Consider the following 25,595-nt stretch of genomic DNA (forward strand, 5'->3'; position numbering starts at 1 on the left):
TAATCTCATGAATTTGCTAGTTATCTTTTCACAAATTGCCATTTTTTTCTTGCAAATTTCCCACTTTAATCTCAGATATCCAAGTTTTTTTTTCTGGAAAGTATACAACTTAAATCTCAGAATATTCCTCTTCTCCTCTGGCTCGTTGTTTGTTTGTTTGCTCTTTTACGACGGCCCTAATACGCCGTCGTGTGCATATATGGATGAAAAAGGTGGCCAAGTTTGCGCCTGGATGAGGTTGGCAACATGAGGCCCACAAGTTCATGATAATGTGTAATAATACAGTGTTCAAACAAGGATCTACTCGCCTATTTTATCAGTGTTTACAGAATATCCAGTTTGCAGTGGAGTTCATACACTCACTGATCATCAGGCATCGTCTCTTCTGTCCATATTCACCCTCTCTCGCGCTCGTCCCAATGAGCTTAGCTTTCTCTCTCTCACAGTTTTTTAATCAATTGCTGTTTATTGGAGGCTAACGAAGATGATTGAGGCTATGTGTTCATTCGCCTGTAGAGCAAGGAAGTGAGATCAATCACAAGTGGTCAGCGTAGACGCATGATAACAGGTGTGAATAGCCGTACTTAGAGCTGTCGACATGTGATCGGATGTTACTACCAGGTGTAAAAGGCCTCCTACTTCCTCTCTTACACTTCCTGTTCACCTCTTTGATTCTCTCGTTCTCCTTCAGTGTCCCTGCCTCCTTCCATCCTGGTCAATCCTGATCTGAGTGTGCTTTCTAATAGGGGCACTCATTTGATGTGAAAATAGACTGAATCGAGGCTGACGGAGACCGGAGAGGGTCTGCAAACGAGTGGGTGGTTTAAATGTGAGCACTGGTGTGTGTGTGTGTGTGTGTGCATGCATACGTGTGTTTGAGAGGGACTAAAAGCAACCAATAGAGATAGCAGCGTGTCATGAAGCTCCAGCATGGTGCTCAGTCAGATCCAGGGATACTGTCACATCGTATCCTCCTCAACACTCCTCTGCGCGCTCTGTGGGCCGGTGATGTCTATACGACATCACAGAGATGTAGATATAAATACTACACCGTCCTGGCTACACCTTGTCCTCGTGTCCCAAGGCTACTGCTGCTTCAGGCTGCTCCACTGATCTAAGTGGGACATATACTGTAAGAGGTTTGTTTAAAGTGAACATCTCTAATCTGAAGGTTAACTTCTGGTGTGTCGCTGAGATAATGGATCGTTGGAGTGTTTATTGTAACGCACAAGACGGGACTTAAAGGCACACTGAAACCCATGAGTGATAAGCCTTCCAAATAATACAGCAGTTATTGTTATAGAGGATGAGTTTACTCTGAATCAAAGTGATTTAATGTAATTTTCCATTTGCCAAATGTCATTTGGTGATCTGCCATTTGTCGTTTTAATGTCAAACGTCCCTTTTGGCTTTCTGTTTGATTTTTAATGTGTAACAACGGCCTTTTTAAACTCTGATTGAAACAGAAAATATGTTTCTTAAGAAGTTTAAAGAAAACTGACTTTCTTATTCTTTTTCTTATGTACCATACTCTCAGGACCTGTCGGTGTAACCGGTACTTCATTGATATACTTCCCCACATGGACAGTACTTTGTGGGAGGGACTTCTCTTTTTCAAATGTGACCTCTCATTTTGTTCCAATTATTTGATTGTAATTATGAGAGTAAATTTAAAGAGTGCCCTCTGCTGGATAACAAGGCAAACTAGTGTAGACACAGTTTAACTTACAGACATCATTTCCCCTCACGTTTGAAGCTCAGATTTTGAATGAAAAGTGACACCCTACTTGTCAGTAGGTTTCCTTTATTGTTGATTAGTAATTGTTTTCTTTGTTTCCAACAATACATTTAATGCAGAAAAAATCTGTCCTATTATTTTTCCCCATTACATCCTTTAATATCAGGTAAAGGTTTGTGACAAAGATCAGGGCTCATGGAGTAAGTATGGAAGTCCAAACAGCAACCAGCCAACATGGCCGCCAACGTGTGATCTAAGCCAACAGTGCCCGTTTGTCTGTCCAGGTTTTAACTGTTAGCGGACTGCAGAGTGAAAGTTTTAGGTTTTAAAAAACTGGTACCAAATTTTTATGAGGGCTGACGCGTCTCCATCGACTCTTATTGTACAAAATTAAAGCCAAAACACACCCCTGAGGTGGGCGATGCCATCTTGCTTTGGTGACGTCATTTGGAAACGCAGTAGAAATCAGCGGGTGGAGCTGCTGTAGCCACTTCCTCTAACCAAAACACACACTTCACTTACTTAAAAAACAGCAAGGACAGCTTCTTGTGTTGGTCTGAAGCAGATGTTCACAGATATGTAAACTTCAATGACTGTAGTGATTGTTTTAGTTACGTCTCCTCTCCCCGTTCGTCCTCTACTCTGGTAATCAGGAACAGATCGGCTGCAGGAGCCGTATTTGTCAACAGAGCTGTCAATCAACCTTTTTACAGCATCTAATAACTCATTAAAAATGAATACTTGGACATAAATTGGCATGATAAGCACTAGCTATAATGACAGAAAAAAGTATTTGACTTGTATTTTGATTTTATAGTTTGACTCATGTCCCATCTGTTAACATGGACGAGGCGGGCTTTATGAGCTATACTGCAGCCAGTCAGCAGGGGGCGTTAGAGAGGTTCTGGCTTCACATTTAGGGAGCCGTCATGTCATCCATCTTTTTATACAGTCTATGTTGCCAATTCTCAATCAACACTAGAAGAAGAAGAAGAAGTTTTATTGTTTATTTTGTTTGTTTTCTTTCAGAACCAGCCAGTCACAAGAGGACATGTTTTAAAAAAGAATGAGCTAAACTGTAAAAGAATCAAAGAAACAAAGTGAGCCAGCTCTCCGGAATGAAATCAGCCATAAAATCACTTCACTACAGAGGTCTTGAGGAATTTTGAGAGAGTGACTCTAGGCGTGCTCCTTTAAGAGGACACGAGTTTGTGGGAGAGTAAGCAGCCATTTGTAAACGACAGCCGGGGGGCTGCTTTATGCCAACACTGTGATTTTCTCCTGGTTCGATTGATCTTAACATGTGTAAATCTTGTAATATGATTTGTATATAAAACTCATTGAGTTCCTAAGAGAGAACATGTGTTAATCAAACATTATAAAGGCACATTGAATGTTATTTATCGCGTGTCATTCTTGTCAGAGCGGTGAAAATCAGCCGTCACTCACATGATCGTGAAGCTGCCGGGCATTAAAGAAAAAAGTGTGCATACGTTCTGCTGTCAGTGCTGTGCTTCCATCCCCCTCACACACACACTGTACAACACAGCCGCTCACGCTCTTCTCCTCCTTGCACACACACAGAAAAGAATACACTGCTGCCCCTCTCAGGACATCGCTGTGAACTGCACCTTATTAAAAGCAGGACAGTTCAATGATGGTCACTTTACTGCTCCTCGCTCTCTGGCATGTCGGGACCTCGTTGTGTCGTTACGGCGCGTGGGTGTTTTTCTCTGTGGAGTCACAATGTTTCATTATCCATTCAAAAATATTCAACATTGAGACTGCAGTGGGAGAGCTCGCCTCAGACTGGTTTCATTTAATTTCATCACAGAGCCTGAGGGCATGTGTGTGAGCCCCGCTGTCTCTATCAAGCGTCTCGTGTTGTTTATGTTGTGGTTTCAGAGTGTTTCACATGTGTCCGCTGGAACGTGTGAACGGACTACAGAACATAATATTTTCATCTTAAAAAAAGGAACAGACAATCTTACCCCTGTTAGAATAGCAGCATGTGAGCTCTGGTTGTAGCTCCCTCTGAGGCTGTGGCTGTGGCTGTAGCTGCAACTCCTTATTGATTGCAAGCGCGTAGAGGTATAACGACACAGAGGTCATGGTATTTTCCTGCAAAGTTACTATGAACTTGAATCGCAGTTTGCACTCATATATTCAACTCTTGCCTTTTGTTTTTTATAAAGCAGACGTCTTTAAGACTCTGTTTTCTTAACGTGGAGAAGTCAAACAATTTAGCAGAAGAGAGCAGAGAACAAAAATGGCTCTTACACCCTCGTCATTTAGCCCAATTGTGTGGCATAATTTTTTTTAATAAATAAGAACTTTTAAATGTATGAAAAACTTATGGAAATTAATTCATTATATATATTAATACCATACAGCTAAGCCTGTTCGGGGTCATAGGCAGGCTGGAGCCTATCCCAGCTGTCATTGGTCGAGAGGCGGGAGTACACCCTGGACTGACCGCCAGTCAATCACAGGACTGACGCAGAGAAGCTGTGTCCCAATCCGGGGGCTGCAGCCTTCGAAGGCTGTATTTGAAGGCTGATTGCGTCCCAGAAGTGCGTCGAAGGCTGTCCCAATTGGAAGGCTCCTTCAGATGTCTCCTCCGTTTCCTGGGCCCACCGTATCCCGAGATGCATTGTGCCCCGATTCAAACGAAATGACTCTTACGCGGCCGAGGAATTCAGACCGGCGAACATGGCGAAAGAGCGATGCAGAGTTGGCCTTCTTTCTGTTGGACAGGTAGGTGCCTCAAACCGGGTAGGACAAGCTAACCATCGGTTAGCATGCTAACGCAACAGTAACCAGCGATTAAAATGCTAGCACAAAGTTAACCATGATGCTGTCGGTGTTAGCTCGGTTGGGTGGGCATGTTCTCACACAAGAGTTAGTGAGAGTGAGCTTCTAGTGATGAAGAGCCCAGGAGGAGGGGCCCAGTTTGAAGATGTTGTTGACAAAATGAAAGGTAAAATCCTACTTATTATACCTTCTTTTTAAAAGCAAGTTCTCCTGTACTTTAGCTCAAGTCATGATTTGACCGAGCAACTTTCACTTGTATTGGAGTAATCTTTGACCAGGAGTATCTATACTATGACTCAAGTAATGAAGTTGCTAAAATCCTGCGCACTTTTACCAAGAAAGGTTTCTCTCTCTGTTTCATTTATAACAGTACCCTTGCTTACACAAAAAAAAAAGAAAAACATCACAGCTCAGTGTTCATCAATATTACATATGTTTCAGCTTTTTTCCTCCCCCCTTAATCATCTCATGACCCTTTGGTTGTATCTCTTAAAAGCTTCGGGGCCCTGACCACCAGGTGGGGAACCGGACCTTTAATATGCTAAAAAAAAAAAATGTAATGCTTACCATTAACTTACAGTTTGCGTCATGATTAGTAAAATCACCATGTCTTAACTCTAGAAATGACATAGCCGCACACATGGAGCTTTCAAGTGTTGCTACAAGTACAATGTAAATGAAAAAGATGACAAAACTGCAGTGCACAGTTAGATAAAAGCATCAGGTCTGGGAGAGCTGAGGCCCCTTCAGCAGACTAATGGGGTCAGTGCTGTGCACCCTCAGCTTTTACCGTCTGAAGCTGCTTTTTATACTAAAGAGAAAGTTCCACAAAGCAGACAGTTACGCATCAAAATGATACACTGAGTGAAGAGGAACTCTTTCTCTGTAACCTTTAAAGAGGGGGTATTATGCCATTTCACATTTAAAGACATAATGTTACAATGTTGGATGTCCAGAGGTTCAAATCTGTAGGTTAAAGTATGTTGGAGTAATCCCCAGGCTTCTCAGCTCAGTCTGCAGGCTGAAGTGAACGCCAGGTTTCACACAGTTTTAATATGTGATGTCACAATGTGCAGCCTCAGCTGGCCAATCAGAAGAAAGTGGGCTTGTAGGGGCAGGGTTTCTTAAAGGGACAGAGCTGACGTCTTTTCTCACATGCACCAGTGTGAGAAAAATTAGTTTTTTTTAACTGTAAGTTAAACTAAGCTACTCCACAGGTATCACAGGAGTGAAATATGAAGCTTGAAATTACCATAATACCCCCCTTTAATAATTATTACCTGTTCTGAAAGCATCAGTGCAGAGAAACTCCTTGAACATTTTTTAAAAAGACTTTACATTTTTTAAAATTATTCTACGAAGTCAAAGTCTTAACTTGTAAAATATCTTAACAAATGTATAATCTCCTGAAATAGTGTCTCATATCCACGCCATCCACCTCCTGCAGCCTCTGTAGCTCTTTAATCTCAGCTCACTGAACTCCTCCCGCTTGGTTTGGAGCTCAGGCGCTTCAGCTGTATCCAGCCATTGATTAGAGACGTGCTCAATAATTCAAATTATAGCATCGAAAAAGAGCACGCAATTCATCATCAGTTATGTCATTTTGGTGTTAGGCAATGACCCTTGCAGGCACGCCAGCTAAATCATCCTGTGACATAATGGATGGGGTCATTTGGAACTGTGTCAGGCCATGATTACTGCTTTGTTACGATGGATCCTTCTGACCTGGATGTGATTCAGGCGGTAAAGAGCTTCAGTCGTTATAATTATAAACCTGACTGTATTCTCCTATTAGTTCAAGTACTACTGGGGTGAAGAGAGGTCAGGAGATTTGTTCCATAAACAAACATTGAAAAACATTTAAAGAAAATATTGAATCAGAACTTGAAGGAGAGAATTTCTGCTGGTGGAAACAGTTGAATAATGTCGGAGGAGCCTCATTAGAGCAGCGTTTCATTAGTAATTCCACTTCTCCTCATTCATTTCCCCTCAGCGCCGCTGTTACGTAACTCCACTCGTCGCACGGAGGCCACTCAGGGACCAGAGAGAAAGTGGGCGGTGGGCGAGAGGGGGAAATACGGAACCCACTTGCCCTTGTTGTTCCTTAGTCACGATGGAGCTTCAGTTGTGTGTGCAGCCCTGTGATTTGCCTTGCAGGTACCTCAAGATAACTACTGATGCCTGTCGACACGATTTCTCTGATTCATTTAGATCTAATTTACACTTGTAGCCTGTTTTCTCAGACAATCTTTCCATTTGTTCCTACCACAAACATCTGAGCTGCTCGTGGACATCAGAGCAGGAAATGCAAATTGAAGTCGGTGCCGTTGATGACTCACTCCGTCAGCCCGCGTACGCTACACCTCAAGAAGTTCACTTGACTTTTCCACAGACATTGAATGGCACTTGTCATGGCGGCGGGGATTTCCCCGAGGGCAAGTGCAGAAGAGAGGGCAACGAGGGCATGTCGAACAACTCTTGATAAGCAGGTCAAGTCTGAGAAAATAAGCCAGATGACGTCATAGTGATGTCATTAGTGGGGGGTCATCTTGGATTGGTACCTGGAGGTCAAGTTTTTAATAAAACGTAGGTGTTACAAACGGGGGAAATGGAGATTGAAAGGCGTTCACCAAGCAGGGAGGATGAAGCAATGACTGTATGAAGCCGGATTTGTCAACAGAGCTGTCAATCATCCTTTTTACAGCATTAAACTAACTAAGATTAAACTTGTCAGAAAAATGAACACTTGGACATAAATCAGCATGATAAGAACTAACTATAATGACAGGAACCATGTTTGAGAAACATTTATTTGTCGTGTATTTTGATTTTAAAGTTTGACTCACTTCCCATCTGTTAACATGGAGGAGGCGGGCTTTATGACCTATACTGCAGCCAGCCAGCAGGGGACCACATTCAGCGATCGATAGTGACTTAACAGACATTAATATAAATGAAAATCTTCGATTATCACTTTAATGCAGCTTTCAAACAATTCCAAGTGATAAAGTGTGAGCAACTTTTATGATGTATGAATTAATATGTTTTCATTATGACAATAATGTCTCTTCAATGTCACATCTCCTCTGTTATTCAAACTATCCTCCCCTGTCAGACTCACACGTGAGCACAGAAGAGGGAGACACAATAAGAGAGAGTAACTGCAAATAGAACATCTACCAAACACACACTAATAAACAGACTTTGAGAGATGTTGTGTGGGGTCACGCAGAGGGAAAGCTGCCACCAAGAGTCGACAAATTAAGATTCAGAGGAAACGCTGCACAAATGAAAGGCTTCGTGTTTGTTGTGGTGTTTGTTCGACGTGATGAATATGTAAAAGTGTTTGTTGTTGGAGTCGTCCTGCACCTCTGAGTTCCCAGCGACCACAAAATATGCATTAAGTTTCACATTTATCCATTAGTTATACACATTTCCAAAAAGTACACACCATAAGCATTTCAACCATGTTTTTTCATGCGTTTGTTTTACCCTGATTTATGGCTTTACAGCCACAAAAACAACAAAGGCACTGAATTTAGAAAGCCATGCTTTTACTCTGAAAATCCTGTTTTATTTGATTATAAAATTCGGTGAATGACTGTTTATGGCATTTTAATAGTTAAAATTGCAAAGCATGTTTGTACAGTTACATTTTAAGCTTGGGGAAACAAAAATAGCACAGAGTTGTTGATACACAGATCCACATTATTGCCTCATGTAGCCTAAAACTAACAACGTCAACAAATATAGATCTCACTTTATTTTGACAGGGCTTCCTTTCAGTAATTAGGGGGTCTGAGATGATGAGAAAGTTCACCGAGGCCACCACTCTCCCTGACCTCTCCAAGGTTGTTTAGAAAGCATCACAGTGTCCGCCATCATTACAAGAAGGAAGTAAAGCGAGACCACAGAGGAAGATGAATTCAGTTTTATGAGGTCTGCCGTTTCCTCTTCTCCAGTTTGATCCAGATGCCCCTTTCCGGTCGCAGGATGAGCTCCCCGACGGGTCGAAGATCCTCCCGTTTCTGAGCGGCTTCCACGTCAAAGTTACGCAGGATGGCTGACAGGATCACCTTTTCTTCCATCATTGCGAAGCGCTGACCTGAGGAGCACGACAGATTTAAGAGCCTCGCTACGAAAAGCATGCATGGCGATCCAGTTAACTAATCCTGTCCTGTCTCACCGATACAGTTGCGGAGTCCGGCGGAGAAGGGGATGTAGGCATACGGAGGCCTTCCTACTGAATTCTCCGACAGGAAGCGTTCAGGCCTGAACTCCTCGGGCTCGGGGAAGTATCGCGGGTCACGGTGGAGAGTGTAGGTGATGATGATGGCGTTGGCACCTTTGGGCACCTTGAAACCATCTCCAGGAACAAAAACAAACGTGGTTACTTGAGGGAAAACATGTCCTTACTAGTCAGGAAGATAATTATTATTTTCAGTGCCTTATCTTAAGCCAACAGAAATCATGACAGAGTGTCTGACCTCTGGTGGCACACTGAACTTCTATATAGTAATGTCTCCATATTCTCAGAACTGTAATAGTAACGGCGTACTCACCATGTTTGCCAGAGCTACATAAATATCACCCCATCAGCAATAAACCTGAACTGTCCTTCATTACCAGGCATTTCATTACATAACTTGTAGTTGCAGACAGTTGGGTGACCTAAGAGTCATTGTGAGATAAATATTTGCTGAGTAAATAGACAAACTCTCAGTCCTTGCCGTCAATGGTTATATCAACACAGTATTGGAAAGTCATAGTTGTTATGAGAAAGACGAGAATGCTACCACTGATTTAAACAAAAGCAGCTTAAAGGCTTATTTGATTGGTGTGCTGCAAAATTTCCGATGTCTTTACTTGACATATTCCGAGAATCCTGATTCCTTAACTTTTATGTGAACTCCACTGCTTATTCGTTGGAGACTGCAAACTTTACTTGGCTTTCTATTACCAAACCGAACTAACTAAACAGCACGTCCATTCTGTAAATGGTCTGTTTATGTTGCTGCAGCGTTAACCAGCACCGGGACCAGGTGCCGCTGTTAACAGGAAATACTCTCACTTATAGCGGAGCTGCTGACGTCACAGATAATGTCGGCGGGGTGATCGAGGCTCCGTTACAGTTTACAGTCTGCGTGCTCCGGTGAAGTGCGGCACTAATGTGATATCAGACGGACTTTTCCTGTGGATTAGTCATTGAATACGAGAAACTGGCGAGTTTTCGTTTTGCACCGAGTGACAAAAAAGTAGCAGCTCAAAGTGTTTCGCATAATTTGCTTCAATATTGCACGTCCTGCTACTTTCCACTGTCCTCTCTCTCTCTCGCTCAATAAAGGCGTAAAAGGCCAAACAATAAATGAGACCTCTGAATGTACTTACAAATATCTTCCTATAATATCAACTCTATTCGCTCCACCACACAAACCAGTTATTCGACACATATCGCAATCCAAAGGTGCCTTGTTTTACAAACTGTGAAAATTGGCTGCAAGATGGCGGCTACAACACCAGGTAATACATCTTATGTGACAGGGAAAACTATGTTTCAAATGAAAATAATCGAGGTAGCCTCGCTTCCCTCGGCCTCTTATATAAAAAAACACCACTGCCTCGGGGGATTTGAGCTCAACAAATGAATGTTTCATTCAGGTGTCATCAGTCATCTGTAACTCACTGATATGGCAGTCCTCGCGGATGCTGCGGGCAAAGAAAGGCACAGAGGGGAACAAGCGCAGGGCCTCTTTAATGACACACTCCAGGTATTTAAGCTTCTTCAGGTCCTCTGTGGAGGCAGGCCGGTCGGATGTACCTGCAGGAAACAGCGTTCAACTCTTCAGCACAGAATAAAAACAGACCTATTCCTTAAGTCAGACAGATGTTAATGATTTTGTGCTCCAGCTTCCTGCTGTCGCACTTTCCCCTACTTTAATATCTGTGACAGATTCTCTGCTTCCTACAGCAGATAACAGTTTAATAGAACTGTATTGTTGAAACACAACCCAAAGATATGTTGTGTTTATTCGATAAGACATAAGTTCAAGAGTCCTCCCTGCAATCATTTTTACAGTACATGCGTTTAAGGATAAAGAAATTCAAAGTATAGACCATAAATCAGCAATTATTAACAGAACTAATGACTGAATCTATGGATGAGGACAAGTTCAGGTCCTTTCTAGAGCAAACTTAGCATCTGTTGTTGCTACAGGACCATTCAGCTTACGTCATGGAAAAAAAGCATCGAGGCATGATGTTAAATCCACACAGCAGTGACAAGAAATTCAATTATTCTCTATGTATTTTGGCAAGGATTTTCACACATTCATCCCGGCGTAAGCTCCCCTTGACTTGCAAAGAGCAAATGAGTGTGAGCAGAGATGAGTCAAAAGGCCTTCGGGCAGGAAAATAAATGATGTCATGAAAGTGAGAAGGTGTGCGGTGACCGGGGTGAGGGCATGTTACCGAACACCTCCTCCAGCTCTTGTTGAACTTTGCGGTGCGCCTCGGGGTGGGAGCCCAGCAGATGCAGGGCCCAGTTCATGGAGGCTGCTGTAGTGTCATGTCCCTGCAAAACGAGGAGGGTAGAACACAGAAAAACAACACCTTATTTACAACTTCAAAGCTGCACTAAATGTTTTTTGGTTTTGGCCACCTAAGGGCAGGAGGAAAAAGCTGCTGATTCAACTTAAAATATGAAGTTATTGTTGTGAATGTGTTAACTGGATGTGTACCATAAATACAAACCACTTGCTAACACACTGAGCTACATTAGCTTTGATTTGGTGACAGGTTTTCACTCTGCTTTTAGCTCTGTTCTGGTCTCCACCAACTCCTGAGGGGAATCCTTTGATTTTCTATCTATGCATATTTACTGTAACATATTACTGTAGTATAATATCATACTTTGGTACACTTCTGCGTTTTTATTGCCTCATCCATACTGCGCAATTATGTCGGTGCAATTACTTCACATGTGCAATTGTTATTTATTCTGCAACGTACATAGTACAGGTGTACATAGTATATATATTTATTATCAATATTATTTTTGCATGTTATTGTCTTTTGGTCTTGCCTTTTTATATCAATCACTTGTTTTACCCTGACCTTTACTTTGACTTGTTTTAACAAGTTAATCTCCCCCAATGGTATCTTATCTTATCTTGATCTTCAGCTGCTAAATGCTCGACCTTGTTCACCAGCTAATTGTACAGTGGCCCTGAAGGTAAAAAAAATTAGGACAATTCATAAAAATACATTTAAAAAAAAAAAATAAACTCAGGAACATTTAAAGGAACATTTTAAAAACACGACATTTCATAAAAACATTTCACAAAGCGAAACAACATTTAAAAAATCACTGACATTTCAACAATTAAATTTTTTGTTTTGTGAAATCATTTTGTGTTTCTTCGAAATGCCGTTTTGCTTTCTGAATCATTTTTGGCTTTTTTAAAGGTTGTGTTTTGACCAATGACTGTATATAAAAATGGAGGACGCGTCTGCATCTGCTGTCATTGTACAAAATTGAAGCCGAAATAGCCCCCGTGACGGCCGCTGCCATCTTGCGATGGTGACGTCATTTGGAGCCAGAGCTGTGCAGTAGAGATCAGCGGGTGGAGCCGCCGTAGCCTCTTCCGCTAACCAAAAAACACTTCAATGACTGTAGTGATTTTTTTAGTCACGTTTCCTCTCACTGTTCCTCCTCTACTCTGCTAATCCGGAACAGATCGGCTGCAGGAGCCGTATTTGTCAACAGAGCTGTCAATCATTCTTTTTACAGCATCAAATAATTAATTAAAAATAAACTTGTCAGAAAAATGAACACTTGGACATAAATCAGCATGATAAGAACTAACTATAATGACAGAAACCATGTTTGAGAAAAAAGTATTTGTGCATTTTGATTTTATAGTTTGACTCATGTCCCATCTGTTAACATGGAGGAGGCGGGCTTTATGACCTATACTGCAGCCAGTCAGCAGGGGGCGATAGAGATGTTTTGGCTTCACTTTTAGGGAGCTGTCATGTCCTCCATCTTTTTATACAGTATATGGCTTTGACTTTTAGGGAAACCATATTATTGTCCCTTCCACTGTTTGCTGCTGGGCTCTAAATAAAGGCAAAAAAGCCCAAAATATAATCTTTAAAAAATACAAATAATGCAATGATCATTTCTTCAACCACCAACCTCAAACATGAAGGTGTCCACTTCTTCCTGAATGTCCTGGTGGCTCATCCCGTTGCCTTCATCATCTGTGGTCTTCAGGAGCATGTCCAGGAACGCTCGTCTTTTCTTCGTGCCGTGATCGGAGTCGCTGTCTGAGTCCGTGTTGGAAATGTTCTCTGCCCTTTCGGTTATCACCTGAGACCAAAACAAAGGTAAAGGTTGAGGCTGAATGTTTTCCAGCAATAATGGTCCTTTTATTTGAAACCGCTGGCTCCGTCGCTCACCTTGTACGTGAAGGAGTGAAGGATCTTGAGTATCCTGTTGTGCTCCCGGCCCTCACCAAAGTAGTAGTACACCAAGTCGGACCAGAACCACGGCGTCCTCTGCCTGCGGCTGATGATGTCACTCATTCTGAGGACAGAGAGGAGCATGAAATAAAGGATCAGACCTTCATTCCCTTTTTTAGTGTCTGTTTTTGTCTGAACATGAATGAATGACTCACTTGTAAACGCTCTTCACATACTCGGAGTCAGAATTACTCTGGGCGTAAATTTTCTTTCCCATTGCAGTTTCTGAAAAGCCACATTTTAAAGGGTACGTTCAATTATTTATTCACATTTCTACAATCATCTCTGTTCATCTTTTAATAGTACATGCATAAGTTGAAATTTGTCATGCGCAAACGAATAAAAAAGAACATTAAACGCACAATCTTTTCCATTGACTCTGAGTACTGTACTCACCACAGATGATGTCCAGGGCACACAGGGTTACGTGACTGAAGCAGTTGAAGGAACCCGTCCCCGCCTTCTTCTCCAGCTTCCCCACCAGGACCTCGGCCTGCTCGTTCATTACCTCCAAGAAGTCGGCCAGGATGGAGAAGTGGAAGGTGGGAGTCAACATCTTCCTCCTCTGACGCCACTTGCTCCCATTGCTGATGGAACGAAGAACACATCGGAGACGTTTTGAGGGTGAGTGAGAACACAAGAAGCTCTAAGAGTACATATTCTACCACATATGACGGGAGAAGCAGGGAAATAATCAGTTAATAAACTCATTTCAGTAACAATTTGGTCAATAATATGTTTCTTAAACAGATTATCATGGCCTTTCTTATAATGCTGTGACATTCAGGTTAAATTAAGAACCGTTAGAGGGATTCTGGAGAGACGTTTTTGATGCTCACTCAACAGCAAATTCATCCCTCCTTCATAGCTTGTTCATGGATAGCCATGGAAACAGCTCTAACAACTAAAAATATGATGGATTTCGGAGCGTCTGCTGTTAAAGTTTTCATGGCTTTAAAAAACAAATGGGGGCAGCACGGTGGTGCAGTGGTTAGCGCTGTTGCCTCACAGCTAGAATGTTCCCGGTTGGGATGTAAGGGGCCTCCGGCTTCCTCCCACAGTCCAAAGACATGCTCGTTCGGTTCGTTGGTGACTCAGAAATTGCCCGTAGGTGTGAGTGTGAAAGCATGAAAGGTCTCCTCTCGCCCAATGACAGCTGGGATAAGCCTGATAGAGGATTAGGTCTGAGCGTCCTCTGTTGCTGATTGGCTGAAACTGGTTGTGTGACTTAATGAAAGCCACTTTGTTTAGCTGTGTTTACATCACTTGAACTTCCCCCAGGGACTGAAGACATTAGGAAGTACGTTCCATTGCAGGGACAAGGGTCTGTGGAAGCTGGATCCCAAGTCTCTTAAATTGATTGATCCAAGCACCTCTCACTTGCATCTTTTCCTTGCATCTTTGCGTCCTTCCAGCTCAGGATGCATGGAGAGATGCAAGGAGAGATGCGAGGAAACCAGGCGGGGAGCGAGGAAATATCAATTAAGAGGCTTGAGATGCAGGGCAAGTGACTTTATTTCCCTCCCAAAAAGTCCCTGCTGTAGGGATGGAACCTTCTGAAAGTACTTTCTTTCAGAACGATATGTGTCACAGTTATAGCCCACTTATGCTAGAAGAGACATTTTACCATCTTAGTCGCTAAAAGTATCTTTAAATGAACTTTAGCAATGGTGTGGACACACACAATATGCATCTGGGCGTAGTGATAATAGTCTTATCTGTTATCTTACTTTACTTATCATTCCAGATTAGTTTGTTTTCCTTTCTCTTTATGATGGCAAGATTCTCTATCATTTTTATGATTTCAATGGGCTTCACTTCAATGTTCACAGCGCACATTTTGACTTCTAACACAAAAGCACAGGTGTTACTAATAACTTAAACAATGGTTCTGTTGTATTCAGGTGTCTGAGAAAGCCATGACAGGCGGTCAGCATGCACACAACCAGGACCGTGAAATTGAAGCAGCTAAATGGAATACAGCCATCATTAATGCGACCTTCGTTCTCTTGGGCGCCCCCTAATGGTGATATACGGCCATTGTCGGAGAACACTTTCCAATTTAACCAGATGTCCACGGTTGGCTCCGGTTGTAACTCTTGATTTTCCTCGCTGACGGTCGCTTTCCTTTTTAGACTGTTTGCTTCATCTGAGCGTCGAGTTTGTTTCTTTTTCTTTGGATTTTCACTTATTTTTGAAGTTGTATCTGTAGTCATCAATCTTTTCTTTGTTTGTTCAGCCATAGTAGATTACTGTTTACTCGCAACGCTTGCAGAGACGGGAAAAGCAGCCGCTTAGCTCCGCCTACCCTCTCTGACAGACCAACCACTGCTGGGTGTCGCACCAGACACCTAGGCCATAATACTGCAAATGCAAAGGCTTTCATCAGTGGGCCATAGGCTCAATCACCATTGTGTCACCTCATTTGGCGATAGATACAGACATTTATTTACAAGAAAATCTTCTTTAAACACCTGCGCTAAAAAGTCTTCTGTAAAAAAGGCCTATACTGTGAGAGAGGAGAGCCAAACCTTGTAAGAAGGCCAGTTCCAAGCCAGGGGTGCAGGAATTTGTACACAATAGCTTTTTCCATGTGGATCGGGTTGCTCACGATCGGCTGCAGAAAAAAAACAATGTAAGAGAGCAGGAAAGTTGTTATTCATTGAATTGCTTGAGTGGTTGAGCTGTTGCAATTACAGCGGCTGCAGTGTGAGCATCAGTTGTGTGTCAAACATCCAAAATAGACCGTGTTGACATAGTCGGCGACAAGGTTAAGGTCAAGTTGAGTTGTAGTGCAGAACAGCATGCATGTAGGTCACTGTGGGACATCATAGTTATGTACAAACACTTTTTACATGTCACTGAATATTTGCAGAACGGAAACATGTTTTGCTCCCTATCAGTTACTGAGATGTGTTGTTGCATCACAGGCACATTTACAAGATAAGACGTGCTGTATATGTGACGTCATACCTCAACAGTTTCCACATGAAACAGAACCACGAAGGGGACCGGTCCAACCCATAATTTAAGCAGCGGTGCGTTCGCAAACTCTTGGGTATAATCCTGAATTTGCCGAAAGAAATCTGAAACAAACACAGAAAAGGTCTGTATGTACAGTGACGCAGTGATAAATCATCCTCCTGTTGCAGCACGTTTGGTTGCTTTCTCACCTCCTGCATTGGTTTTGAACTGCAGTGCATTTCCAATGATGGGGTACGTCCCCTCCACCTCAGGAATGGGCTTCATCTGGAACCATTTGCGCAGGTAATCGCTGATCAGCTTGTAGGTGATGTAGGTCAGAGCAGCGATGAAGACGCTGACTCCCAGGAAAAGAATCGAGGAACTGCCGAGGAGAACTGCCATCTTCTGTTGCTGTGTGCATGCACAGTTTATGTGTGCGTTTGCCACACCGGCCTCCTGCGCCTTTACTCTAACGTGTGATGTGTATCTTCTGCTTTAGCCCCTCCTTTTTCTCTCCTGTCAGTCAGATCACTGGTCGAAGGGGTCCGACCGAACTTGCTGCCTTTTATTGAGCATGTTATAGACGGCTATAGGAGGATATAAGAGATGCATTTAATAGGAGGAGGAAGAGAGATAATATGTTTACCTGTTCAAAACATTTCTCTCAAATAGTTGTCACAAATTATATAATACAAATGTTAATGATTCACCTCCTGATAGCTGGCTGGCCCTGACCAAGGCCTTTGTCCTACATATTCTCTCCTTGTTGTTTGTCAGCGCTCCTGCAGATCGCATCCACCCTGATTGGTTAATAAATAACAGCTTTATCTTTGTGCCGCTCACATGTCTTTGTAGGATATAACAGATTTTCACTTTTGTCAAATACATTAATATATTAAATATTAAGGTTTTACCATGCAGAATTGTAATTCCTTGTTTATAAATGCTACATTATTCAGGGATTATAAACTCTTTATGATCTCAAAATGTTTTTATTTATTAATTATGTAAAAAAAATTTTTTTTAAAGTCTAGATTATATTTTTAAAGTAGGTAAAACCAGTTTAAAGTCGGACAATTACTAGATTTGTTTTGATGCCATGTGTAGTTTGTGTTGTTGTCAAAGTTGAACTGATCTAAACACAGACTGAGCACCTCCTCTGTGCATAGCATGAGGAGTTCATGTATTCATTTATTTTGTTATTATGAATTCAGACATTTTTTACTAACTTGGAAACTTACACTGGATTAAAAAACTAAATTTATAAGCTGCATTTTTTGACACAATACTTTAAAATAAGCCTACTTCGGCAAAAAACAAATGGATAAGTTTTATTTTATATTATTTTTTAATATAATTACAGCTGTCAGGCAACTGAAAAAACTATCTATTTAATTACAGGCTTTGTATCAAATTTCTCGCGCTTAATCTCATATTAATTATTTTTGTGACAAGCTGGAAAGTGAACTTGCTTCTACAGGGTTTTTCTTACTTCCACACTTTAATTGTCCTCTTTTCGTCACCTTAAGTGTTAATTCACAAACTACTATAATCAGCAGTCTGTCTTATTATGTCACAAAAGTGACATATTTTCACTCATGATTCAGGTTTCACAGCATGTGAGACATGTGAGGGTGGGGCTTGTTATTAATGACTTCTCAAAACGATCGATCGTTACCAAATGGCACCGACACCTTTTACAAGCTTTAAAACGGCGACAGATTTAAGTTTATTTTGAGAGAAAAACACCGCTGCTCAATCAATGAATTCCAGTAGAGACGTCTCTGTGTGTTTGTGTGTCTGCAGAGCGTGTGTGGGTAGGTCGGGAGGGGGACATTGTCCTCTTATTTATGGATCGATAAAATTAATAGCCAGGTAACGTTGTGTAATGTTTACAAAGCTGCCATATACGGTTTTATGCTCAGTGACGTATGAGGTCGGGATTCAACACAGTGCATTCATCTGCATTCATTTTTCTGTAATTAATTAATCGACATTAGCGCTTTGTTTTGACAGCCCTAATTATAATAAAGTAAGACTCCACCATATTTCTATTACTGGCATTAAGATAAAGAAAAGCATATAAACAAATAATCTTAAATATGGTTAATCAAAGTTGATGCAGAGGCCTTTTTGTCAGGACTTACTTCTTTATAATGATAATATAACAACAAATAATAATAATACTTTAACTCACAATATGGGAATGCTACAATTAAACCTGGTGCTGAAGTTTCTTGGAGGAATAAAGCTTTATTCCAAGTTTACAATACGTAGATATAAAATAAGATAAGATAGTACTTTATGGCTGCAACATTCGGTTGTTGCGACATTCGGTTGGTATACAGCTGGTATACAGAAATTGTCCATATGGTCACTGTTATGATAGGAATTTGACTTTTCTGTTTATGTTCTATTTCTTTAATGTGCAGTAATGCAACACTTGTTTATAATTTGTGTATAGAAAATGTACTGGTGTCTTTTTTTTTTAATTTACTTTATTTCTCTCAAAGTTTGCAGGTGTAAATTAACATGTAACATCTGTCAATAACAAAACATACAGCCTTACTTTTAGCACTAAAACACAAGAGAATCCAGAAAAGCAACAAAAACCATAAACCTGCCTTTAAGTGCTCCTTAATCCCGTTCCTCGTGGATCTTTCCCTGAGCTCCTATATTCAGGCAGTGTTACTAAAAGTGCAATGCAAAGTAAATAACTATATAAATGTGTACCCTGTTTGTATTGTGTGTTGAGTACCTCCTTCCTATCACCAATATAATCTGTCCTACCCGGCCTTGGCAACAGAGCTCCAGAGATAAAAGCTGTATTAAACAGTGAGTCATGAAAATAGTGTAGTTTCTTACTATAACCACTAGATGTCACCAGATGACACAGTATGTAATTCTTCTGTGTCAAAATACTTTGTTTTTCAGGTGAATAATACATTTTAAAGTAATATTCTGCCATCATATAACAAGATAAAAGTTCAAGTAATATCTTTGAGTTAACGAATGGTTTATCACATTTTTAGAACATTCGATGAAACCGCTCACCTTTCCAGCAAACAATTAAGTCTTCAAACTGTACATGTCCCCCCTAAATATTTTACACTATATATTACACACCAATGTAAAGACTAGAAGGGCCCTTCATAACATGTTGAGCTGAATTTAGTTCAACATCAACGTGTTGAGTTTTATTCCTCTGTGTGTTTCAGTTCCTTTTGCTGAGTCATACTTCTTTAACATATTTCAGCTGTAAAAAATCTAATTGTTTTATTGGTCTGTAAAGTTACATATACAAGATACCAGCTCCTCCGCCCGGCTAAATCTTTGTGCTGAAAGCATACATACATTTGTTGCTATAAAGCTTCAAGGTACAGTAAATACAATGTAACTTATAGTATCCCTAAATACATATTCACACAGAGGAAGAAAACAATCCACGAATCTAAACACGGAAAATATACAGAGGTTAACGGGGGAAATCAAAGGGAAATACCCCGTTGCTACTGTATGGATACAGTCACTCCTGCAAGCGATTGGTCATGCCGAGCGCTATGAGGAGCTTCTGCTGGAAGGCCGGCACCCTCTCCTTATGAACCGGCCAGTCGAGGACGCAGCACGGACGCAGCATGCCCCTGCGGAGGAACAGCGAGCGAAACAACTTGTAGTCGTGGACGTCCTGCAGGAAGACCAGCACCACAGAGTCCCTGCTGGCTTCAATGACCTGGTGCAGTGCATTCTGGGCCGTAAATCTGGGTAAGGAATGACGAGGGGGAGAAGGACAGAGAGACAAGTTTGAGTTACTTTAGTGTTTTATCTGCTGTAACACACAAGCTGCAACAAGTACACAGCCCCTGTGAACTTAGGGATCAAATAAGTGATAATCTCACATCCATTCACTATTCAACTCGCTAATTAAGGCTGCAGGTAATAGTGAAACAAATACCTATATTTGACCATAAAAATCTTGTTGTAGATTTGGGGACAATGACATGGCTGGTTAGCAAATTGACTTTGAATCTTGCTAGCATACCGTTAGCTTTCTGGCTCTTAGCTGAGCAGAAGCGCTCCATCAGCTGTGTCACAGATTAGAAATATCTCCCGTTGCTACGTCCTAGCTATTATCTATTACCTGGAGTTGTTAACAAGGTTTCCAGTGCATTACAAACATATAGATTTAAATTGCACTAGCATTAAAACAAAAATTAACTGTCTTTTTTTTCATTAGCAAGTGACCATGGTAAAAGCAGGATAATGACCTACAAGGTGTGCATTATCAGGAGTTAATGAACTCAGCAGAAGCTAGGAGGATGGTTCTAGCCTCCACGTCGTCCATAAATTCCAGATAATGGACACTTCTTCAGGCATTATCACTTTATTACTTTATCTTATGTGTAATATACAACAATGTATAAATGAAGCAGTGTAGGTTTAATTTACCGGCGGCACCAGGGGTCGTTGAGCAGGCTTTCAGTGACGACAAACAAGATTTTCCGAGACTTCCTAATATTATTCACAATGGATTCCGGCTGCGACATTCCTATTATCGAATCTCGATCATCCAAACAAAACTTGCACTGCTCCTTCTCCAAGGGGACCATGCTCCGCTCCACCCAGCTGCTGTCCTGTTCTGCATGAATGACATAAGCATCGTACTCAAACGTCCTGCCCTCTTCCACCGTAGCGTTGCTAAATCCTAACGTGCGTTTGATCAAAATGTTCCAATAGAACTGAATCCTCCAGCCGTGGAAGTGAACCAGGAGCGCGGTTACTGTCAGCACGATGACGGCAGTGCTGCTCAGAATGTAAAGAGCCTGAAATGGGGTCATATCTTTGCACGAGAGCACGTCAAAATCCATGACCGAGTGGTTAGAGTAAGCTAACGGAGTGTTGCACATGTACTGCTCCTTTTGGCCCTGCACGCTGCTCATGTTCGTGTTATTCAACCACGTCACGAACCACTGGATGCTCTCACAGGTGCAGTCAAACGGGTTTTTGTCCATCTCGAGCCAGCTGATGTTGCTCAGGGGAGTTTTGAACACTTCGGGCCTCACGGTTGTGATCAGATTCTTCTCTAAACGTAAAACCCTCAGCGAGCTCAGGTCGTCGAAAATGGAGTTCTTGAGCCAGTTGAGCAGATTGTTGGCAAGGCTCAGTTCCTTAAGGTTGCTCAACCCTCTCAGAGCCTTCACTGGGATCTCATCCAGGCCGTTACTATCCATGAGAAGGGTCGTCAAGCTCTGTAACCCTTTGAGAAACAACACTGGCCCACCTAGGTTGGCACTCTTCCACACACGGGCTAAGTTATTGTGCTGGAGCTTCAGCACCCTCAAATTCACGAGACCTTCGAACGTGCTCTCTATGATGTTAGCAACGTTATTGTTGCTGAGATCCAGGAAGGTGAGGTTGGTCAGGTGATTGAACGGAGAGAGATCCAGGTTGGAGGCTGTCATGTTGAGACTCTTCCCTAAAGTCAGGATCCGAAGATTGGGAACATGTACAAAGGACCTGGCGCTTAGAACGGCTCTCTGGTGGTTGTTGTACATGTGGATCTCCTGGACTTGGTCCAAACCTTCGAACTCTTCACCAGTTAGAGTTTGCTTGATAAAGTTCAAATCTAGAAGAAGAACAGTGAGGTTTCCCAGCATGGAGAAGCTTCCAGGATTGATCTGTGTCATAGCTGTAGCCGTCAGATTTAGCTTTGTGAGAGGCGATCCCGCTAGTGAAGCGAACGTCTTTTCGTTGATGTTTTTTAAAGAGGTACAACTACACCAGCTCATATCCAGTTCTTTAAGACTTGTCAGGCCTGTAAACGTGTTCTCTGTGATTTCCCGTATTGCAGTTTCCTTTAATAGCAAACTCTCCAGGTTGCTTAACGGTTGGAAGGAGAAATCGTCAATAATCGGGGTGGAGGAGGTACGACTTTTCACCAGCGCTTTTCTCAACTGCAGTTTTTTCAAGCTTTTAAGCCCTTTTAATGTGCTCTTGGTCAGGTGCTTGATGTTGTTCTCCGCCAAAATAAGAGTCTGAAGCTTTGACAGCCACTGAAATGAGCCCCCTTCGATTTTACCCATGCCATTACTGGAGAGATCCAGAAAAGTAACATTAGTATCCTGTAGACCTTTGAAGGTTGTGTTTGTGAGGGTGACGAGCTTCATATTCCGAAGAGAGAGGGCATCAATGGCTGTTTCCGATAGCTCCGAGCAGAGTTTGGAAATAACCGTGGTCCCCATATTGCTCCCATCCATGATTAAAGTTTGTAGGCCTGAAATGGGCTTTAAGCAGCCAGGCTCCAACTGCAACAAAACACAGAGAGAGAGATCTTGTAGTGAGACAAAAAGGGGAATCAAAACAACTGAGAGTACCGTGCTTTGATAGTTTCTTACAATATCACACCATTTCATTTCCCCTTTCTCTGTAAGTTGCTTACCTTTTTCAGAGACACAGAGGACAGATTGAGGACTTTAAAAAAAGATGAGTTGTTGAGGTAGAAAAAGTCATTTGTCTTCAGGGTGGTGAAGTCGTTGAACGCCAGATTGAGGCTGACCAGGCTGGGCAGCTGAGGCTGAGAGCCGAGCGCCGCTGTTTGCAGTTTGTTTGAGGAAACATCGAGATATTTCAGGCTCTGTGAGTAATAAAAGTAAAATCAAAACAAAACAATCTTTAAGTCTTGCCTTCAGTTCTCTACAGTTACTACCAATCTCTTATCACTGTAATAACATGTGTACCTGTATTGCAGAGAAGGCCTCTCCTTGTAGCTTCAGCCTATTACTCGCAACATTTAACCGTGTCAGATTGGTGCAGTGGCTCAGATCCTCTTTCTTCAGTAGATGCACTTCATTGTGTCTCATGTTTAGTGTCTGCAGAAGAGGAAGAGTCTGGCACAGACCCTCGTCCAGCTTGGTGATACTGTTGTAACTGACATCAAGGTGCAGGAGGCCTCTGTATGGGGTTAATGACTCAGGGGGGAGCTTCGCCAATCTGTTGTGAGACATATCCAGGCCTGTGATGTACCTGGGAAGGTCTTGAGGGACAGCACCGAGGCTGAGGTGCCTGCAGTCAGCTATGCCGTCTCGCACTTGGCAGGAGGTCTTCTTCAGGGAGGCTGCACAGATATGCGGTCCCGTCATGAAGAAACACATGATGATAAAAGCCGGGAGGAGAAGGAAACAAGAAGGGGCATACATTGTTTCCAAACCTGTAAAAAAAAGAGGAATCAAATCTTTTTAAGCTTTTAACAAACATGAATTTTTATTTTTTAACACTTTGGGGCAGCTTTAGGGCCCGATCAGACAGGACGCGTTTTAGCAGCTGGGGCGGCTTTTTTGTCCTAGTTTTCAATGAGAGGGACGCTTTTTGCGCGCTGCTTTTGCTTTGCAGAGCGCCTCGCTTCTTTCTCTGTGCGCCTCGCGTTTTTGAGAAAACGCTCCGAGCGCCTCGAGTTGAAAAAACTTCAACTCAAAGCAGAAAAGCGCCCAACGTCATGGGCGTTTTTTCTCATTGTCCAATCAGATGAAAGGAGAGGCGAGCCTTCTGTCAGTTTACAATGTAACGGTTAGGTTAACGACAGCTAATGATTCGGTGGTTGCCTTAACAACAGTAGGAAAAAAAAGCCGCCCCCAGCTGCTAAAACGCGCTCTGTCTGATCGGGTGTTTACTTCCACAAAAAAGGCAGTGCGGTGCACTTCGCGTTTTACAGCCTGCAAAGCGCGTCCTGTCTGATCGAGCCCTTAGGCCTTCAAGTATAACATTAATATTTATCATCATTTTATGAAGTTGAATTGAATGACATGTCTGCAAACAGTTACCTGCTAACACATATAACAAAAAATGAGCAACCCAACTGGAATTATTTTGTTCTAAAAATGTTCTGTGAACGTTACGTGCAATGTTCTGGTAATGTTTTTATTTGGTTCCTGGAATGTTCCAGAATGTACGGAAGCCCTTAGCGGACATACTGTACATCCATGCATTATATTTACTCCGTTTTCCCGTTATTTGTGGTCGTTTTCTCAAGATCTCAACTTATTTTTCTCGTTATCTCTGGAAAACAAAGCTGGTTTTCCCCTTATAACCGGTTTAATTTATCTCGTAATCTCGGGATAACAAAGCATGTTTTCAGGATAATTTTCTGACATTCGTTCTGACATCCCAGGCCTCAATAACATCCTGAAAACATCTTCAGAATGTTGCACTTAATACATTTTGTTTTAGTTTAAGTTTTAACATTACAAGAACTTTATTTGAAATGATAAACATCCTTAAAACGTTCTTTGATTGTTAGATTAAAAAGTTTTCTTTCAAACATAATTAGAACTTGTAGGTAATGCTAGCCAATGTTATGGGAACGTTCCCTGCTAGCTGGGAACATTAGGAAAAATATTGAGTCTAGTGTTTGGCAAAATGTCAAATTCCCTCTTTATTTTTGGGGCTCTTTTGTACGGAAGCCCTGAGCGGACATGCATCCATACACTATATTTACTCAGTTTTCCAATGATAACGAGTTATAAAAATGAATGATAAATGAATCAGTTATAATTGGAAAACCAGCTTTGTTATCCCGAGATAAAGAGAAAAATAATTCGAGATCTTGAGGGTGTTAGTCTGTAGGGACTTTGCTTGGGAACTGAATGGTGGCTGGTTCAAGTTCCGGTACGGACCAAGTATGGAATTGGGCTTGGTAGCTGGAGAGGTGCCAGTTCCCAACAGCTCAGGGCACAATCCATGTGCAGCCCCCTCACTCTGACATCTCTCCATTAGTGCATGTCCATAGAGTCCTGTTTGTGCATGGGTGTATAGCTTGTTTGAACTAACAGAGTGGGGGATTGGGGAGTGGGGATTAATAAAGTATACCCATTACGCAGTCATTTAATCTATTGTTGGTGTAAATATTGATAAGTGTAGCTTTAATAAACAGAATTGTCAAGGCACCACATCAATATGATGAAAATTATAATTCTGCTGCTGAATTTAAAAAGATTTCTGCGGAATTATCAGTTCAAAAGACAAACATTGTTACGATCACAGTAGGCCTATACACTTCTATCAGTGTAACTCGTGTACATCTAGAAATAAGTGTCACCTAGACATTCCGCACACTGCGAGACCGGCTTCATTTTTGGTTATAAAAGTTGGAGAAAACTTACCACGTTTTGTCTTTGCACACTTTTTTCTAGGCTTCATACACTGACTTACAGCAGAAACAAAGTCTATCATCCACGAACGCAAACAAGAGTATCGATGGGAGCTTCAGAAACAGGCTCTACAGGGGAGATAAAAACACAGGGAAATGCGGAAATGAGACATTGACAGGTCCGGTTTCACTTCTTCAAATGTGCTTGGAGTCGCTGGATGGTTAACTGTTTCATGCGGGGGACTCACCAGAAGTTTGGAAAAGTTTAACTGTCCTACCAATCCGACTGAAAACTGTTTGATTCTGAACTTCCTTTTAAAAAATATTTCCAGTGCCTGTTGTTGTATAAATATGGCTTTAGATATGGCGTGGTGTAAACATGCGAAATGATGTCACTGACTCGCAGACACTGAAAGG

At 41.8% G+C, this 25,595-nt stretch overlaps 2 protein-coding genes across 2 annotated transcripts; both read right to left on the reverse strand.

The window, feature by feature from the left end:
- Window positions 1-8,484: 8,484 nt before the first annotated feature.
- cyp4v2a (cytochrome P450, family 4, subfamily V, member 2a) lies at window positions 8,485-16,441 on the reverse strand. Its single transcript, XM_069666566.1, has 11 exons — window positions 16,249-16,441; window positions 16,049-16,161; window positions 15,607-15,692; window positions 13,472-13,662; window positions 13,231-13,300; window positions 13,013-13,139; window positions 12,750-12,923; window positions 11,021-11,123; window positions 10,236-10,370; window positions 8,739-8,918; window positions 8,485-8,657 (listed from the first exon to the last, which is right to left on the reverse strand). The coding sequence occupies exons 1-11, from the start codon at window positions 16,439-16,441 to the stop codon at window positions 8,485-8,487; spliced, it is 1,545 nt and encodes a 514-aa protein (XP_069522667.1).
- Window positions 16,442-18,551: 2,110 nt separating this feature from the next.
- Window positions 18,552-25,300, reverse strand: tlr3 (toll-like receptor 3). Its single transcript, XM_069666609.1, has 5 exons — window positions 25,192-25,300; window positions 22,774-23,243; window positions 22,476-22,670; window positions 20,486-22,341; window positions 18,552-19,797 (listed from the first exon to the last, which is right to left on the reverse strand). The coding sequence occupies exons 1-5, from the start codon at window positions 25,259-25,261 to the stop codon at window positions 19,566-19,568; spliced, it is 2,823 nt and encodes a 940-aa protein (XP_069522710.1). The 5' UTR covers window positions 25,262-25,300; the 3' UTR covers window positions 18,552-19,565.
- Window positions 25,301-25,595: the final 295 nt, after the last annotated feature.

This window comes from Semicossyphus pulcher, unplaced genomic scaffold, assembly GCF_022749685.1.
Source record: "Semicossyphus pulcher isolate SPU_LCO1_2020_fin unplaced genomic scaffold, fSemPul1.0.p SCAF_17, whole genome shotgun sequence".
Lineage (NCBI taxonomy): Eukaryota > Metazoa > Chordata > Actinopteri > Labriformes > Labridae > Semicossyphus > Semicossyphus pulcher.

What these genes read in the sequence shown, in the direction of transcription:
- tlr3 (XM_069666609.1), bottom strand. Translation starts at nt 25,261, where the DNA reads ATGATAGACTTTGTTTCTGCTGTAAGTCAGTGTATGAAGCCTAGAAAA. An exon ending in GTGTGCAAAGACAAAACGTG is followed by an intron (nt 23,244 to 25,191) that starts GTAAGTTTTCTC and finishes TTTTTTTTACAG; the next exon opens with GTTTGGAAACAATGTATGCC. An exon ending in CCTCTGTGTCTCTGAAAAAG is followed by an intron (nt 22,342 to 22,475) that starts GTAAGCAACTTA and finishes GTTTTGTTGCAG; the next exon opens with TTGGAGCCTGGCTGCTTAAA.
- cyp4v2a (XM_069666566.1), bottom strand. Translation starts at nt 16,441, where the DNA reads ATGGCAGTTCTCCTCGGCAGTTCCTCGATTCTTTTCCTGGGAGTCAGC. An exon ending in TGCCCTGGACATCATCTGTG is followed by an intron (nt 13,301 to 13,471) that starts GTGAGTACAGTA and finishes GTGGCTTTTCAG; the next exon opens with AAACTGCAATGGGAAAGAAA. An exon ending in CCGCGAGGACTGCCATATCA is followed by an intron (nt 8,919 to 10,235) that starts GTGAGTTACAGA and finishes TTGTTCCTGGAG; the next exon opens with ATGGTTTCAAGGTGCCCAAA.